This window comes from Coregonus clupeaformis, unplaced genomic scaffold, assembly GCF_020615455.1.
Source record: "Coregonus clupeaformis isolate EN_2021a unplaced genomic scaffold, ASM2061545v1 scaf2149, whole genome shotgun sequence".
Taxonomy (NCBI): Eukaryota; Metazoa; Chordata; class Actinopteri; order Salmoniformes; family Salmonidae; genus Coregonus; species Coregonus clupeaformis.
This window is the reverse complement of record NW_025535603.1, coordinates 29,537-49,240: the sequence shown is the minus strand read 5'-3', so window position 1 is coordinate 49,240 and position 19,704 is coordinate 29,537. Positions and strand designations below refer to the sequence as shown.

The following is a 19,704-nucleotide window of genomic DNA, read 5'->3' as shown; positions in this document are numbered from 1 at the left end:
ACTGAAGGAAGGAGTGACATGGTCATTCAACCCTCCCTCTGGAGCCCACCATGGGGGTATGGGAGAGGTTGATCCGACTGGTGAAAAAGATCCTCTATTCAGTCCTTAAAGAGCAAGTACTGGATGATGAGGCTTTGCAGACAGCCTTGTGTGAAGTTGAGGCGATTATGAACGACAGACCAATCACTACTGTAACAAATGACCCTAACGATCTAGAACCCTGACTCCGAACCATCTGCTTCATCTGAAAGCAAAGCCAGTCCTGCCACCAGGACTATTCCAGAGAAGTGACCTATACTCACGAAGGAGATGGAAGCAAGTACAATATATCACTGACCTCTTCTGGAAGAGATGGATCAGGGGAGTATCTTCCACTTATGCAGGAGCGGAACAAGTGGAACAAAACTAAGAGAAACTTCAGTCCTGGTGACCTTGTGGTCATCGTCGATGACACCGCCCCAAGGAACTCTTGGCTAATGGGGCGTGTGGTGAAGGCTTTGCCAGGGGCCAAAGGTCTTGTCCGGAGCGTCATGGTTAAGACTAAGACCAATATCCTACAGAGACCTATCAATAAACTCTGTCTGCTCCTTGAGGCGACGAAGTGAGACACACACACACACACACACAGTGCTCCATCTTTGAATCACGTGCACCTCTGATTCGTTGATGTCGTACTCTTACATTCTTTGATGTCATACATTTTGTGGACGTCAAACTCTTGACATTTTTGGAAGTTGAACACCTTTACACTTCAACTCAGACTGAGATCTATGGACTATTTTCCTATATGGCACCTTGTATATTTGTATATAGCTATGAACTGTAATGGTGCTCTGGTATATAATGTTTTTGTATTGGCTCTACGTTTGAATATTAAGTAATTGTTGTGCATTCAATGCAGTCAACAATTAGGGGCCGGTATGTTAGAGCCGATTTGGGCATATTTTGTATAAAAGACTGAACATACTGAGCTCCATGTACATTTGTGTAAATATATTAAATATTAATGTATATGATGAAATATTAGGTACGTACCTTTATGATTTATTTACCGGATTGAGATATATTCATTTGTTATTAGTGTAACTCAGTTTTGGCCCCCCCTCTTGCCCATTCATTGTACTGTGTTAATTGTGTTAGTATAAAGGCAGGAAGTTGGGCCTTCGGGGAGGAGTCCTTGCTAGATGCGGGAGCGGTATAGTTTTTTGACCATATAGACATACAGAAATACAGACAGACAGGTCATATTATATTATGTATTTGCATTTCAAGTAATCTCTGCTTTAAGTTGATTGGAGAATACCTTTTTGTTAGATAAGAAGAATAAACATCTTTTGTTGCACTATATCTCTGGATCTCATTGAATGTTTGGCCGTTTGGAAACGTTGAGTGTGGACTGTATGCGTCCGAAACAACCCCGCTTAAGGCTAGGGCAGTGGCTATGGTAAAGAGGAAAGGAAGCCACTACAGAGAGACAGTGGGTTAAGGTAAGAGACAGAGAGACAGTGGGTTAAGGTAAGAGACAGACAGACAGTGGGTTAAGGTAAGAGACAGACAGACAGTGGGTTAAGGTAAGAGACAGAGAGACAGAGGGTTAAGGTAAGAGACAGAGAGACAGTGGGTTAAGGAAAGAGACAGACAGACAGTGGGTTAAGGTAAGAGACAGAGAGACAGAGAGACAGTGGGTTAAGGTAAGAGACAGAGAGACAGAGAGACAGTGGGTTAAGGTAAGAGACAGACAGACAGTGGGTTAAGGTAAGAGACAGACAGACAGTGGGTTAAGGTAAGAGACAGAGAGACAGAGAGACAGTGGGTTAAGGTAAGAGACAGACAGACAGTGGGTTAAGGTAAGAGACAGACAGACAGTGGGTTAAGGTAAGAGACAGAGAGACAGTGGGTTAAGGTAAGAGACAGAGAGACAGTGGGTTAAGGTAAGAGACAGACAGACAGTGGGTTAAGGTAAGAGACAGACAGACAGTGGGTTAAGGTAAGAGACAGAGAGACAGTGGGTTAAGGTAAGAGACAGAGAGACAGTGGGTTAAGGTAAGAGACAGAGAGACAGTGGGTTAAGGTAAGAGACAGAGATACAGTGGGTTAAGGTAATAGACAGAGAGACCGTGGGTTAAGGTAATAGACAGAGAGACAGTGGGTTAAGGTAATAGACAGAGAGACCGTGGGTTAAGGTAAGAGACAGAGAGACAGTGGGTTAAGGTAAGAGACAGAGAGACAGTGGGTTAAGGTAAGAGACAGAGAGACAGAGAGACAGTGGGTTAAGGTAATAGACAGAGAGACAGTGGGTTAAGGTAAGAGACAGAGAGACAGTGGGTTAAGGTAAGAGACAGAGAGACAGACAGACAGTGGGTTAAGGTAAGAGACAGAGAGACAGTGGGTTAAGGTAAGAGACAGAGAGACAGTGGGTTAAGGTAAGAGACAGAGAGACAGTGGGTTAAGGTAAGAGACAGACAGACAGTGGGTTAAGGTAAGAGACAGAGAGACAGTGGGTTAAGGTAAGAGACAGACAGACAGTGGGTTAAGGTAAGAGACAGAGATACAGTGGGTTAAGGTAAGAGACAGACAGACAGTGGGTTAAGGTAAGAGACAGAGAGACAGTGGGTTAAGGTAAGAGACAGAGAGACAGCGGGTTAAGGTAAGAGACAGTGGGTTAAGGTAAGAGACAGAGAGACAGTGGGTTAAACTAAGAGACAGAGAGACAGTGGGTTAAGGTAAGAGACAGAGAGACAGTGGGTTAAGGTAAGAGACAGAGAGACAGTGGGTTAAGGTAAGAGACAGAGAGACAGAGAGACAGTGGGTTAAGGTAATAGACAGAGAGACAGTGGGTTAAGGTAAGAGACAGACAGACAGTGGGTTAAGGTAAGAGACAGAGAGACAGTGGGTTAAGGTAAGAGACAGAGAGACAGTGGGTTAAGCTAAGAGACAGAGAGACAGTGGGTTAAGCTAAGAGACAGAGAGACAGTGGGTTAAGGTAAGAGACAGAGAGACAGTGGGTTAAGGTAAGAGACAGAGAGACAGTGGGTTAAACTAAGAGACAGAGAGACAGTGGGTTAAGGTAAGAGACAGAGAGACAGTGGGTTAAGGTAAGAGACAGAGAGACAGTGGGTTAAGGTAAGAGACAGAGAGACAGTGGGTTAAGGTAAGAGACAGAGAGACAGTGGGTTAAGGTAAGAGACAGAGAGACAGACAGACAGTGGGTTAAGGTAAGAGACAGAGAGACAGTGGGTTAAGGTAAGAGACAGAGAGACAGTGGGTTAAGGTAAGAGACAGAGAGACAGTGGGTTAAGGTAAGAGACAGAGAGACAGTGGGTTAAACTAAGAGACAGAGAGACAGTGGGTTAAGGTAAGAGACAGAGAGACAGTGGGTTAAGGTAAGAGACAGAGAGACAGTGGGTTAAGGTAAGAGACAGAGAGACAGTGGGTTAAGGTAAGAGACAGAGAGACAGTGGGTTAAGGTAAGAGACAGAGAGACAGTGGGTTAAGGTAATAGACAGAGAGAGTTAAATGATGGGTCAGACTCATTATCATCCCCACTGCAGTCAGGGTTCTGTTGCTATGGCAACACTGCACTTCTTAGTAGATCTGTGATATTCTGTGGCCTGCTGCACCGTCTAATCTCTGGAAGACCCAACACAAACCCTACTTAGAAAGAAAGACACCCCCTCCCTTAGATATGGAATATGTGCACGTGCTGGAATTGTTTGTATGGCAGTAATTGTTATTGAAAAATCAGATTGTACAGTTGTGTTAGAAATAGAGGTGGTTATCAGTTAAGCTAATTCACTTCTATGCAGTGGCTGGTCTGATCTTCATAGTGATGGTTTTCAGGGAGTATGTATAGCCTTTCCATGTTTTCCAGTTGATGCCAATACCATAGGCAGACTCGCCCCATGCATATATCCCATTGGGGTTAGCAAAATGGCAGTCGTTGTGCCAAAATCCTCCGTAGTACACTTGGGCACAGTTGGCTCCGTTAAGGTCCTGGTCTTTATCTAATGTTGTAAATTTATGACCATTGTGAAAAACCAGAGAATCTCCTGAGGAAAAGAAGAAGATAGTTAAGGACTCTAGGTAACCTAATGATAAAACTTCCACTGGCAAATCTTTAGGTATGACTCCTTGTTGACAGATTTTCTTGGACTATTTTTCTTAGATTTTTTTCTGGTGCTATATTCTGGTGCTATATTCTGGTGCTATATTCTGGTGCTATATTCTTGGACTATATTCTGGTGCTATATTCTGGTGCTATATTCTGGTGCTATATTCTGGTGCTATATTGTGGTGCTATATTCTGGTGCTATATTCTTGGACTATATTCTGGTGCTATATTCTGGTGCTATATTCTGGTGCTATATTCTGGTGCTATATTCTTGGACTATATTCTGGTGCTATATTCTGGTACTATATTCTGGTGCTATATTCTGGTGCTATATTATGGTGCTATATTCTTGGACTATATTCTGGTGCTATATTCTGGTGCTATATTCTTGGACTATATTCTGGTGCTATATTCTGGTGCTATATTCTGGTGCTATATTCTGGTACTATATTCTGGTACTACAGTATTTATATTCTTGGACTATATTCTTGGACTATATTCTGGTGCTATATTCTGGTGCTATATTCTGGTGCTATATTCTGGTACTATATTCTGGTGCTATATTATGGTGCTATATTCTTGGACTATATTCTGGTGCTATATTCTGGTGCTATATTCTTGGACTATATTCTTGGACTATATTCTGGTGCTATATTCTGGTGCTATATTCTGGTACTATATTCTGGTACTACAGTATTTATATTCTTGGACTATATTCTTGGACTATATTCTGGTGCTATATTCTGGTGCTATATTCTGGTGCTATATTCTGGTGCTATATTCTTGGACTATATTCTGGTGCTATATTCTGGTGCTATATTCTTGGACTATATTCTTGGACTATATTCTGGTGCTATATTCTTGGACTATTCTGGTGCTATATTCTGGTGCTATATTCTGGTGCTATATTGTGGTGCTATATTCTGGTGCTATATTCTGGTGCTATATTCTGGTGCTATATTCTTGGACTATATTCTGGTGCTATATTCTGGTACTACAGTATATATATTCTTGGACTATTTTCTTAGATTTTTATCTTGGGTTATTTTTTCTTGGACAATATAAATTGTCACCCACCTGCTCCTCCATCTTTGAATGAGCCCAGTGTTAGCAGGTATCCTTCAGCCTCTGATCCAACAGAGAAGGAGGAGTACTGAGCATAGACCTTCTTCCCCTCAAAGTCCTCCATGTCCACCCTCAGCTCATAGGTTCCTTTCATAGTCAGGAGATGCATTGTCTCCAGACCTGGAGAATGATATCAACATAGCAATTCACTGTGTTGTCTGAATACAATGACAAATGGCCTTGGCTAGAAGTTAAACCAGTTCTTACCCAGCCAGTACTCTCCAGCTGCGCTCCCAAAACCACTCTTGTACTGATCCCACTTCCTGTGGAAGTTCACTGATCCATCCTGTCGGCTCTGAATCAACTGATTTAGAGAGAGATTGTTTAATTGACAGATTAAGAGAGAGAGAGATTGTTTCATTGACAGATTAAGAGAGAGATATATTATTTAATTGACAGATTAAGAGAGAGAGATTATTTAATTGACAGATTAACAGAGAGAGAGAGATTGTTTAATTGACAGATTAAGAGAAAGAGTGTGTTTAATTGACATATTAAGAGAGATAGAGATTGTTTAATTGACAGATTAAGAGAGAGAGAGAGATTGTTTAATTGAGAGATTAAGAGAGAGAGATTGTTTAATTGACAGATTACAAGAGAGAGAGATTGTTTAATTGACAGATTTAGAGAGAGATTGTTTAATTGAGAGATTAAGAGAGAGAGATATTGTTTAATTGTCAGATTAAGAGAGAGAGATATTGTTTAATTGTCAGATTAAGAGAGAGAGAGAGAGAGAGAGAGAGATGATTTAATTGACAGATTAAGAGTGAGAGAGAGACTGTTTAATTGACAGATGAAGAGAGAGATTGTTTAATTGAGAGATTAAGAGAGAGAGATTGTTTAATTGACAGATTAAGAGAGAGAGATATTGTTTAATTGTCAGATTAAGAGAGAGAGAGAGATGATTTAATTGACAGATTAAGAGTGAGAGAGAGACTGTTTAATTGACAGATTAAGAGAGGGAGATGGTTTAATTGACAGATTAAGAGAGAGAGATTGTTTAATTGAGAGATTAAGAGAGAGAGATTGTTTAATTGACATATTAAGAGAGAGAAAGATTGTTTAATTGACAGATTAAGAGAGAGAGAGAGATTGTTTAATTGACAGATTAAGAGAGAGAGATTGTTTAATTTACATATTAAGAGAGAGAGAGATTGTTTAATTGACAGATTAAGAGAGAGAGATTGTTTAATTGACATATTAAGAGAGAGAGAGAGATTGTTTAATTGACAGATTTAGAGAGAGAGAGAGATTGTTCATGGTAAATTGATACTGACCGTCCACTTTCCTAGATAAGCACTTTCCAATCCCATGTCACAGAACACCTGGACAGGTGAGGTGGGTCCGGCAGGGTAGATGGTGTAGACCCCGTTTTGTCCAGAGCCTGATCTGTAGACCTCATCACAGTCCACTGGATGCAGGGAGGACTGCACCACCACTGGGACCATTAGAGCCAGCAGCAGGATGGACTGCAGCACAGGGTAGATGGATATAGCAGTTGGAATGCAAATCCTGTCTAGTGTTGGTTCATTAGAGACGTCCTATATTCACATTAGTATCTCTGAATGCTGTTTTCTGATCATTCTAATAAAAGTGTGCTTTATTAATACCTACCATCATTGTTGTGATAGACGTCTGTTTGCCTTTGAGTTGAATGGACTTCCTGTATGGAAAGAGGAGCATATTGACTACAGTACTGTTCAGGTGACCAGCTGTTGGTGACATACTGACCCTTACACAGCAGTCACTGTTTACTACAGTACTGTTCAGGTCACCAGCTGACCTACTAAGACTTACACAGCAGTCACTGTTTACTACAGTACTGTTCAGGTCACCAGCTGACCTACTAAGACTTACACAGCAGTCACTGTTTACTACAGTACTGTTCAGGTCACCAGCTGACCTACTAAGACTTACACAGCAGTCACTGTTTACTACAGTACTGTTCAGGTGACCAGCTGACCTACTAAGACTTACACAGCAGTCACTGTTTACTACAGTACTGTTCAGGTCACCAGCTGACCTACTAAGACTTACACAGCAGTCACTGTTTACTACAGTACTGTTCAGGTCACCAGCTGACCTACTAAGACTTACACAGCAGTCACTGTTTACTACAGTACTGTTCAGGTCACCAGCTGACCTACTAAGACTTACACAGCAGTCACTGTTTACTACAGTACTGTTCAGGTGACCAGCTGACCTACTAAGACTTACACAGCAGTCACTGTTTACTACAGTACTGTTCAGGTCACCAGCTGACCTACTAAGACTTACACAGCAGTCACTGTTTACTACAGTACTGTTCAGGTCACCAGCTGTTGGTTAACAAACAGGACTGTTGTTAGGTCCTATGATGACTGAACAGATTGGAGAATGTTACATTAGGCACCAGGAAAGATGCACATAACCTCCCTTCCTAATAGTTTTATTTGAAATGATTTGTGATCGATGTATTCATGAAGGAGAAAAGTAGGTCTTTAGTTGAGAATAGTGAGACATGCATGAGTTCACCTGTATGAGTGACAGATGTCAGTGTCTTCAGCAGATGTTTGTTCTGACAGATCAGATGTCAGTGTCTTCAGCAGATGTTTGTTCTGACAGATCAGATGTCAGTGTCTTCAGCAGATGTTTGTTCTGACAGATCAGATGTCAGTGTCTTCAGCAGATGTTTGTTCTGACAGATCAGATGTCAGTGTCTTCAGCAGATGTTTGTTCCCACTAAGATGAACACCTCTTTTATAAGGGGAACCCAGAGCACATTGCAACACTCTGTACATTCCCTGGTCCAAACCTCTTTATGAAGAGAAACCAGAGGACATTGCAACACTCTGTACATTCCCTGGTCCAAACCTCTTTTATAAAGGGAACCCAGAGGACATTGCAGCACTCAGTACATTCCCTGGTCCAAACCTCTTTATGAAGGGAATCCAGAGCCCATTGCAGCACTCAGGTCCAGTCATTCCCTGGTCCAAACCTCTTTTATAAAGGGAATCCAGAGCCCATTGCAGCACTCAGGTCCAGTCATTCCCTGGTCCAAACCTCTTTATAAAGGGAATCCAGAGGACATTGCAGCACTCCGGTCCAGTCATTCCCTGGTCCAAACCTCTTTATAAAGGGAATCCAGAGCCCATTGCAGCACTCAGCCCATTGCAGCACTCAGCCCATTGCAGCACTCAGGTCCAGTCATTCCAGGAAACACTCTGGCCTGTAGGTCGTTTGAATCCCATAATAATATCCTAAACCAGTGAATGTGACTATATCTGACTGATAGTGATAGAGGCTGCTCTTTGCCCTATTGATCTGGCTCAACTTGTCAAAAGACCAGTAAACAATGGAACACTTTATAATAGATAGTTGTTTTTCCTACTGAACTAGTTGGATACACTGACTGTACATTTCTCCTTAATGCCTACAATTATTTAGTAAAAGAAAACACACCTGTCATTAATACAAATATATTTTAATTGACCTTTACCAATATAATGGAATTTAGTTATTACATTTATTTCATGTTTGGCTGGTTTGGTTTCTTATGAGGCCAAGAATCTTGTATTAGATTGCACTGGCAAGTCTCAAAGAGAGGGAGGCATTTCAAACTATCGGAATGAATTACTGCTGACTGCATTGATTCAATTAATTATGTTGGCGGCTGTGGGGGAGAAAGGCTGTTTATGCTGCCGGTCAGTGGTTCAACTGTCCAGAGGCTTTCTACCAGACCAGCCGGGTCCAGTCCAGCAGTGGGGTGAGGGGCCAAGGTGTTGGGTGGCTGAGCCGGGATGAGCCGTGCTGACTGGCTGGCTGGCTTACTGGATGACTGGTTGACTAACTGGCAGACTGGCTGGCTGACTAACTGGCTGGCTGACTAACCGACCGGCTGGCTGACTAACCGACCGGCTGGCTGACTAACTGGCTGGCTGGCTGACTAACTGGTTGGCTGGCTGGCTGACTAACCGACTGGCTGGCTGACTAACCGACTGGCTGGCTGACTAACTGGCTGGCTGACTAACTGGCTGTGGACTGCATTGTAGAGAGAAAAGAGCTGATAAACCAGATTCCAATAGGACTTGGCAGAACAGATTCCAGACAGGGAGGCCAGCGGGGCCGGTCCAAACCAGCTGATTCTGCGCTGCTATTTTGGTCCCCCTGCATATCCTGCTGCCCAGAGTGACTAGCACCTACACATATGGTCAGGGGGAGAGATTCCCAGCTCAGCTATGTGGAGGCGCTGTCTGTGGAGACAGCTGGGGGAAGGCTGGTGGTCACAGCACCAGTATTATTGTCAGGGAGCTGTGAGGCTAGGTAGTTTCAGGGAGCTGTGAGGCTAGGTAGTTTCAGGGAGCTGTGAGGCTAGGTAGTTTCAGGGAGCTGTGAGGCTAGGTAGTTTCAGGAAGCTGTGAGGCTAGGTAGTGTCAGGAAGCTGTGAGGCTAGGTAGTTTCAGGGAGCTGTGAGGCTAGGTAGTTTCAGGGAGCTGTGAGGCTAGGTAGTGTCAGGAAGCTGTGAGGTAGTTTCAGGAAGCTGTGAGGCTAGGTAGTTTCAGGAAGCTGTGAGGCTAGGTAGTTTCAGGGAGCTGTGAGGCTAGGTAGTTTCAGGGAGCTGTGAGGCTAGGTAGTGTCAGGAAGCTGTGAGGTAGTTTCAGGGAGCTGTGAGGCTAGGTAGTTTCAGGGAGCTGTGAGGCTAGGTAGTTTCAGGGAGCTGTGAGGCTAGGTAGTTTCAGGGAGCTGTGAGGCTAGGTAGTTTCAGGGAGCTGTGAGGCTAGGTAGTGTCAGGAAGCTGTGAGGTAGTTTCAGGAAGCTGTGAGGCTAGGTAGTTTCAGGAAGCTGTGAGGCTAGGTAGTTTCAGGGAGCTGTGAGGCTAGGTAGTTTCAGGGAGCTGTGAGGCTAGGTAGTGTCAGGAAGCTGTGAGGTAGTTTCAGGGAGCTGTGAGGCTAGGTAGTGTCAGGAAGCTGTGAGGCTAGGTAGTTTCAGGGAGCTGTGAGGCTAGGTAGTTTCAGGAAGCTGTGAGGCTAGGTAGTTTCAGGGAGCTGTGAGGCTAGGTAGTTTCAGGGAGCTGTGAGGCTAGGTAGTTTCAGGGAGCTGTGAGGTAGTTTCAGGGAGCTGTGAGGCTAGGTAGTTTCAGGGAGCTGTGAGGTAGTTTCAGGGAGCTGTGAGGCTAGGTAGTTTCAGGGAGCTGTGAGGCTAGGTAGTTTCAGGAAGCTGTGAGGCTAGGTAGTTTCAGGGAGCTGTGAGGTAGTTTCAGGAAGCTGTGAGGCTAGGTAGTTTCAGGAAGCTGTGAGGTAGTGTCAGGAACCTGTGAGACTAGGTAGTTTCAGGAAGCTGTGAGGTAGTTTCAGGAAGCTGTGAGGTAGTTTCAGGAAGCTGTGAGGCTAGGTAGTTTCAGGGAGCTGTGAGGTAGTTTCAGGGAGCTGTGAGGTAGTTTCAGGGAGCTGTGAGGCTAGGTAGTTTCAGGGAGCTGTGAGGCTAGGTAGTGTCAGGAAGCTGTGAGGTAGTTTCAGGGAGCTGTGATGCTAGGTAGTTTCAGGGAGCTGTGAGGCTAGTTAGTTTCAGGGAGCTGTGAGGCTAGGTAGTTTCAGGGAGCTGTGAGGCTAGGTCGTTTCAGGAAGCTGTGAGGCTAGGTAGTTTCAGGGAGCTGTGAGGCTAGTTAGTTTCAGGGAGCTGTGAGGTAGTGTCAGGAAGCTGTGAGACTAGGTAGTTTCAGGAAGCTGTGAGGCTAGGTAGTTTCAGGAAGCTGTGAGGCTAGGTAGTGTCAGGAAGCTGTGAGGTAGTTTCAGGAAGCTGTGAGGTAGTTTCAGGAAGCTGTGAGGCTAGGTAGTTTCAGGAAGCTGTGAGGCTAGGTAGTGTCAGGCTAGGACCAGTGTTAGCAGGCTAGGTAGTTTCAGGCTAGGACCAGTGTTAGCAGGCTAGGTAGTTTCAGGCTAGGACCAGTGTTAGCAGGCTAGGTAGTTTCAGGCTAGGACCAGTGTTAGCAGGCTAGGTAGTTTCAGGCTAGGACCAGTGTTAGCAGGCTAGGTAGTTTCAGGCTAGGACCAGTGTTAGCAGGCTAGGTCGTTTCAGGCTAGGACCAGTGTTAGCAGGCTAGGTAGTTTCAGGCTAGGACCAGTGTTAGCAGGCTAGGTAGTTTCAGGCTAGGACCAGTGTTAGCAGGCTAGGTAGTTTCAGGCTAGGACCAGTGTTAGCAGGCTAGGTAGTTTCAGGCTAGGACCAGTGTTAGCAGGCTAGGTAGTTTCAGGCTAGGACCAGTGTTAGCAGGCTAGGTAGTTTCAGGCTAGGACCAGTGTTAGCAGGCTAGGTAGTTTCAGGCTTGGACCAGTGTTAGCAGGCTAGGTAGTTTCAGGCTAGGACCAGTGTTAGCAGGCTAGGTAGTTTCAGGCTAGGACCAGTGTTAGCAGGCTAGGTAGTTTCAGGCTAGGACCAGTGTTAGCAGGCTAGGTAGTTTCAGGCTAGGACCAGTGTTAGCAGGCTAGGTAGTTTCAGGCTAGGACCAGTGTTAGCAGGCTAGGTAGTTTCAGGCTAGGACCAGTGTTAGCAGGCTAGGTAGTTTCAGGCTAGGACCAGTGTTAGCAGGCTAGGTAGTTTCAGGCTAGGACCAGTGTTAGCAGGCTAGGTAGTTTCAGGCTAGGACCAGTGTTAGCAGGCTAGGTAGTTTCAGGCTAGGACCAGTGTTAGCAGGCTCGGTAGTTCCAGGCTTGGACCAGTGTTAGCAGGCTAGGTAGTTTCAGGCTTGGACCAGTGTTAGCAGGCTAGGTAGTTTCAGGCTAGGACCAGTGTTAGCAGGCTAGTTAGTTTCAGGCTAGGACCAGTGTTAGCAGGCTAGTTAGTTTCAGGCTAGGACCAGTGTTAGCAGGCTAGGTAGTTTCAGGCTAGGACCAGTGTTAGCAGGCTAGGTAGTTCCAGGCTTGGACCAGTGTTAGCAGGCTAGGTAGTTTCAGGCTAGGACCAGTGTTAGCAGGCTAGGTAGTTTCAGGCTAGGACCAGTGTTAGCAGGCTAGGTAGTTTCAGGCTAGGACCAGTGTTAGCAGGCTAGTTAGTTTCAGGCTAGGACCAGTGTTAGCAGGCTAGGTAGTTTCAGGCTAGGACCAGTGTTAGCAGGCTAGGTAGTTTCAGGCTAGGACCAGTGTTAGCAGGCTAGGTAGTTTCAGGCTAGGACCAGTGTTAGCAGGCTAGGTAGTTTCAGGCTAGGACCAGTGTTAGCAGGCTAGGTAGTTTCAGGCTAGGACCAGTGTTAGCAGGCTAGTTAGTTTCAGGCTAGGACCAGTGTTAGCAGGCTAGTTAGTTTCAGGCTAGGACCAGTGTTAGCAGGCTAGGTAGTTTCAGGCTAGGACCAGTGTTAGCAGGCTAGGTAGTTTCAGGCTAGGACCAGTGTTAGCAGGCTAGGTAGTTTCAGGCTAGGACCAGTGTTAGCAGGCTAGGTAGTTTCAGGCTAGGACCAGTGTTAGCAGGCTAGGTAGTTTCAGGCTAGGACCAGTGTTAGCAGGCTAGTTAGTTTCAGGCTAGGACCAGTGTTAGCAGGCTAGTTAGTTTCAGGCTAGGACCAGTGTTAGCAGGCTAGTTAGTTTCAGGCTAGGACCAGTGTTAGCAGGCTAGGTAGTTTCAGGCTAGGACCAGTGTTAGCAGGCTAGTTAGTTTCAGGCTAGGACCAGTGTTAGCAGGCTCGGTAGTTCCATTGCTGTAGTGTCCTGTCCTGTGCTACTGACTGGTGTCAGAAGGAAAGCTGAGCACCGGAACTCGTCTTGTTTCTTCCAGACAGGTATTTTTAGCGCTGACATAATGGCTCTCTGCTTGGCCCAATCCCTGCTTGGCTAATTGACGACTCAGGTTTCACTCTCAAATGCAGGGAAAATGGCAGTGGAGGAGGGAGCAGAGTTCCAAGAAGCAGTAAGTGTTGATATAAATGACTTTCTACTGCTTCACTATCTGCATCATTACTAATTTGTTTGGACTGTAGGAATGTGTGGTGTGACATTGGCTGAGAGATGGGCCAGTGTCCGGGTAATGGATGTTAGTGTTTACGGGACGGGACGGGACAGAGGAGAAACATGCTGCGGCACCGTGACGCATTGTGTGGCTGGGGCTTAGATTTCAGCTGAGGACCCAGGAATGACTCAGAGATTAGGGAAAAGACTGTTGTATAGTAGTGTGTTACTGTAGGGAGATGACTGGAGTAGATATGAACATTAACAGGATGTTACTGCAGTAGATATGAACATTAACAGGATGTTACTGTAGTAGATATGAACATTAACAGGATGTTACTGTAGTAGATATGAACATTAACAGGATGTTACTGTAGTAGATATGAACATTAACAGGATGTTACTGTAGTAGATATGAACATTAACAGGATGTTACTGTAGTAGATATGAACATTAACAGGATGTTACTGTAGTAGAGATGAACATTAACAGGATGTTACTGTAGTAGATATGAACATTAACAGGATGTTACTGTAGGAGATATGAACATTAACAGGATGTTACTGGAGTAGATATGAACATTAACAGGATGTTACTGTAGTAGATATGAACATTAACAGGATGTTACTGTAGGGGAGATGAACATTAACAGGATGTTACTGTAGTAGATATGAACATTAACAGGATGTTACTGTAGTAGATATGAACATTAACAGGATGTTACTGCAGTAGATATGAACATTAACAGGATGTTACTGGAGTAGATATGAACATTAACAGGATGTTACTGGAGTAGATATGAACATTAACAGGATGTTACTGTAGTAGATATGAACATTAACAGGATGTTACTGTAGTAGATATGAACATTAACAGGATGTTACTGTAGTAGATATGAACATTAACAGGATGTTACTGTAGTAGATATGAACATTAACAGGATGTTACTGTAGTAGATATGAACATTAACAGGATGTTACTGTAGTAGAGATGAACATTAACAGGATGTTACTGTAGTAGATATGAACATTAACAGGATGTTACTGTAGGAGATATGAACATTAACAGGATGTTACTGGAGTAGATATGAACATTAACAGGATGTTACTGTAGTAGATATGAACATTAACAGGATGTTACTGTAGTATATATGAACATTAACAGGATGTTACTGTAGTAGATATGAACATTAACAGGATGTTACTGTAGTAGATATGAACATTAACAGGATGTTACTGTAGTAGATATGAACATTAACAGGATGTTACTGTAGTAGATATGAACATTAACAGGATGTTACTGTAGTAGATATGAACATTAACAGGATGTTACTGTAGTAGATATGAACATTAACAGGATGTTACTGGAGTAGATATGAACATTAACAGGATGTTACTGTAGTAGATATGAACATTAACAGGATGTTACTGTAGTAGATATGAACATTAACAGGATGTTACTGTAGTAGATATGAACATTAACAGGATGTTACTGGAGTAGATATGAACATTAACAGGATGTTACTGTAGTAGATATGAACATTAACAGGATGTTACTGTAGTAGATATGAACATTAACAGGATGTTACTGTAGTAGATATGAACATTAACAGGATGTTACTGTAGTAGAGATGAACATTAACAGGATGTTACTGTAGTAGATATGAACATTAACAGGATGTTACTGTAGTAGATATGAACATTAACAGGATGTTACTGTAGTAGATATGAACATTAACAGGATGTTACTGTAGTAGATATGAACATTAACAGGATGTTACTGTAGTAGATATGAACATTAACAGGATGTTACTGTAGTAGATATGAACATTAACAGGATGTTACTGCAGTAGATATGAACATTAACAGGATGTTACTGTAGTAGATATGAACATTAACAGGATGTTACTGGAGTAGATATGAACATTAACAGGATGTTACTGGAGTAGATATGAACATTAACAGGATGTTACTGTAGTAGATATGAACATTAACAGGATGTTACTGCAGTAGATATGAACATTAACAGGATGTTACTGTAGTAGATATGAACATTAACAGGATGTTACTGTAGTAGATATGAACATTAACAGGATGTTACTGCAGTAGATATGAACATTAACAGGATGTTACTGGAGTAGATATGAACATTAACAGGATGTTACTGGAGTAGATATGAACATTAACAGGATGTTACTGTAGTAGATATGAACATTAACAGGATGTTACTGTAGGAGATATGAACATTAACAGGATGTTACTGTAGTAGATATGAACATTAACAGGATGTTACTGTAGTAGATATGAACATTAACAGGATGTTACTGTAGTAGATATGAACATTAACAGGATGTTACTGTAGTAGATATGAACATTAACAGGATGTTACTGTAGTAGATATGAACATTAACAGGATGTTACTGTAGTAGATATGAACATTAACAGGATGTTACTGTAGTAGATATGAACATTAACAGGATGTTACTGCAGTAGATATGAACATTAACAGGATGTTACTGTAGTAGATATGAACATTAACAGGATGTTACTGGAGTAGATATGAACATTAACAGGATGTTACTGTAGTAGATATGAACATTAACAGGATGTTACTGCAGTAGATATGAACATTAACAGGATGTTACTGTAGTAGATATGAACATTAACAGGATGTTACTGTAGTAGATATGAACATTAACAGGATGTTACTGCAGTAGATATGAACATTAACAGGATGTTACTGGAGTAGATATGAACATTAACAGGATGTTACTGTAGTAGATATGAACATTAACAGGATGTTACTGTAGTAGATATGAACATTAACAGGATGTTACTGTAGGAGATATGAACATTAACAGGATGTTACTGTAGTAGATAGGAACATTAACAGGATGTTACTGGAGTAGATATGAACATTAACAGGATGTTACTGTAGTAGATATGAACATTAACAGGATGTTACTGTAGTAGATATGAACATTAACAGGATGTTACTGCAGTAGATATGAACATTAACAGGATGTTACTGGAGTAGATATGAACATTAACAGGATGTTACTGTAGTAGATATGAACATTAACAGGATGTTACTGTAGTAGATATGAACATTAACAGGATGTGTAATGAAGGCACCTGACCTTGGCCACTGCTGCTGCTGCTGTGTGGTGACATAGAGACTGAGAGACTGTGAGGACAGAGAGACTCTGAGGACAGAGGGACTGTGGGGACAGAGAGACTGTGAGACTGTGAGGACAGAGAGACTATGAGGACAGAGGGACTGTGGGGACAGAGAGACTCTGAGGACAGAGACACTGTGGGGACAGAGACACAGTGAAGACAAAGGGACTGTGGGGACAGAGAGACTGTGAGGACAGAGGGACTGTGGGGACAGAGAGACTCTGAGGACAGAGACACTGTGGGGACAGAGACACTGTGGGGACAGAGACACAGTGAAGACAAAGGGACTGTGGGGACAGAGAGTCAGAGAGGACTGTGAGGACAGAGAGACTGTGAGGACAGAGGGACTGTGGGGACAGAGAGACTCTGAGGACAGAGACACTGTGGGGACAGAGGGACTATGAGGACAGAGGGACTGTTGGGACAGAGGGACTATGAGGACAGAGGGACTATGGGGACAGAGGGACTATGAGGACAGAGGGACTATGAGGACAGAGGGACTGTGGGGACAGAGGGACTATGAGGACAGAGGGACTATGGGGACAGAGGGACTATGAGGACAGAGGGACTATGGGGACAGAGGGACTATGGGGACAGAGGGACTATGAGGACAGAGGGACTATGAGGACAGAGGGACTATGAGGACAGAGGGACTATGGGGACAGAGGGACTATGAGGACAGAGGGACTATGGGGACAGAGGGACTATGAGGACAGAGGGACTATGAGGACAGAGGGACTATGGGGACAGAGGGACTATGAGGACAGAGGGACTATGAGGACAGAGGGACTATGAGGACAGAGGGACTATGAGGACTATATGATGCTATAGACATTGAGGTCAGATGCATAGAGAGATGTATAGTACCTGACTACAGTGGGAGGGAGATTGGAGAGAGATGGACAGGTCCTGACTACAGTGGGAGGGAGATTGGAGAGAGATGTACAGGTCCTGACTACAGTGGGAGGGAGATTGGAGAGAGATGGACAGGTCCTGACTACAGTGGGAGGGAGATTGGAGAGAGATGTACAGGTCCTGACTACAGTGGGAGGGAGATTGGAGAGAGATGGACAGGTCCTGACTACAGTGGGAGGGAGATTGGAGAGAGATGTATAGTACCTGACTACAGTGGGAGGGAGATTGGAGAGAGATGTACAGGACCTGACTACAGTGGGAGGGAGATTGGAGAGAGATGGACAGGTCCTGACTACAGTGGGAGGGAGATTGGAGAGAGATGTACAGGTCCTGACTACAGTGGGAGGGAGATTGGAGAGAGATGGACAGGTCCTGACTACAGTGGGAGGGAGATTGGAGAGAGATGGACAGGTCCTGACTACAGTGGGAGGGAGATTGGAGAGAGATGTACAGGTCCTGACTACAGTGGGAGGGAGATTGGAGAGAGATGTACAGGTCCTGACTACAGTGGGAGGGAGATTGGAGAGAGATGTACAGGTCCTGACTACAGTGGGAGGGAGATTGGAGAGAGATGGACAGGTCCTGACTACAGTGGGAGGGAGATTGGAGAGAGATGTACAGGTCCTGACTACAGTGGGAGGGAGATTGGAGAGAGATGGACAGGTCCTGACTACAGTGGGAGGGAGATTGGAGAGAGATGTACAGGTCCTGACTACAGTGGGAGGGAGATTGGAGAGAGATGGACAGGTCCTGACTACAGTGGGAGGGGAGATTGGAGAGAGATGGACAGGTCCTGACTACAGTGGGAGGGAGATTGGAGAGAGATGTACAGGTCCTGACTACAGTAGGAGGGAGATTGGAGAGAGATGTACAGGTCCTGTCTACAGTGGGAGGGAGATTGGAGAGAGATGTACAGGTCCTGACTACAGTGGGAGGGAGATTGGAGAGAGATGGACAGGTCCTGACTACAGTGGGAGGGAGATTGGAGAGAGATGTACAGGTCCTGACTACAGTGGGAGGGAGATTGGAGAGAGATGTACAGGTCCTGACTACAGTGGGAGGGAGATTGGAGAGATGTACAGGTCCTGACTACAGTGGGAGGGAGATTGGAGAGAGATGGACAGGTCCTGACTACAGTGGGAGGGAGATTGGAGAGAGATGTACAGGACCTGACTACAGTGGGAGGGAGATTGGAGAGAGATGGACAGGTCCTGACTACAGTGGGAGGGAGATTGGAGAGAGATGGACAGGTCCTGACTACAGTGGGAGGGAGATTGGAGAGAGATGTACAGGTCCTGACTACAGTGGGAGGGAGATTGGAGAGAGATGTACAGGTCCTGACTACAGTGGGAGGGAGATTGGAGAGAGATGTACAGGTCCTGACTACAGTGGGAGGGAGATTGGAGAGAGATGTACAGGTCCTGACTACAGTGGGAGGGAGATTGGAGAGAGATGTACAGGTCCTGACTACAGTGGGAGGGAGATTGGAGAGAGATGTACAGGTCCTGACTACAGTGGGAGGGAGATTGGAGAGAGATGTACAGGTCCTGACTACAGTGGGAGGGAGATTGGAGAGCAGTTAAAGGTGAAATAATAGTAATTTAGATCCTGGTAGTTCTCTTGAACAGAACATCAGCTGACCTTCAGACAGACCCAGTCATAGTAGTTAACTTCCTGTTGAGTAGTTAACTTCCTGTTGAGTAGTTAACTTCCTGTTGAGTAGTTAACTTCCTGTTGAGTAGTTAACTTCCTGTTGTCACAGTTTGATCAGTAGTTTCCGTTTCCTACATAGTGCACTACTTCTGAGCAGAGCCCAATGGGTCAGTAGTGCACTACTTCTGAGCAGAGCCCTATGGGTCAGTAGTGCACTACTTCTGAGCAGAGCCCTATGGGTCAGTAGTGCACTACTTCTGAGCAGAGCCCTATGGGTCAGTAGTGCACTACTTCTGAGCAGAGCCCTATGGGTTAGTAGTGCACTACTTCTGAGCAGAGCCCAATGGGTCAGTAGTGCACTACTTCTGAGCAGAGCCCTATGGGTTAGTAGTGCACTACTTCTGAGCAGAGCCCTATGGGTCAGTAGTGCACTACTTCTGAGCAGAGCCCTATGGGTCAGTAGTGCACTACTTCTGAGCAGAGCCCTATGGGTTAGTAGTGCACTACTTCTGAGCAGAGCCCAATGGGTCAGTAGTGCACTACTTCTGAGCAGAGCCCTATGGGTTAGTAGTGCACTACTTCTGAGCAGAGCCCTATGGGTCAGTAGTGCACTATAAAGGGAATAGGGTTCCATTTGGGACTTCAGCTCCCGGGCTGATGGCTGATGTCTCTGTTAATATGCTAATCATCTACTGTATTCTAACATGCTTTCTGTGGTGTGATGTCATGGTCCCCTAGCTATCCACTGAAACGTTAGGGTCCATGGTTTTAGTGTCTACAGTAGATTGGAGAGAGATGTACAGGTCCT

At 44.4% G+C, this 19,704-nt stretch overlaps 2 protein-coding genes across 2 annotated transcripts in view; one reads left to right on the top strand and one right to left on the bottom strand.

Moving 5' to 3' along the window:
* LOC123488308 (ankyrin-3-like) overlaps positions 1-19,704 on the top strand; it is a 73,070-nt gene that overhangs the window by 26,126 nt on the left and 27,240 nt on the right. The gene's annotated exons all lie outside the window — the stretch shown is intronic.
* LOC121563720 (microfibril-associated glycoprotein 4-like) lies at positions 3,709-7,883 on the bottom strand. Its single transcript, XM_045219217.1, has 7 exons — positions 7,808-7,883; positions 7,751-7,767; positions 6,851-6,899; positions 6,514-6,705; positions 5,444-5,540; positions 5,189-5,356; positions 3,709-4,049 (listed from the first exon to the last, which is right to left on the bottom strand). The coding sequence occupies exons 3-7, from the start codon at positions 6,854-6,856 to the stop codon at positions 3,799-3,801; spliced, it is 714 nt and encodes a 237-aa protein (XP_045075152.1). The 5' UTR covers positions 6,857-6,899; positions 7,751-7,767; positions 7,808-7,883; the 3' UTR covers positions 3,709-3,798.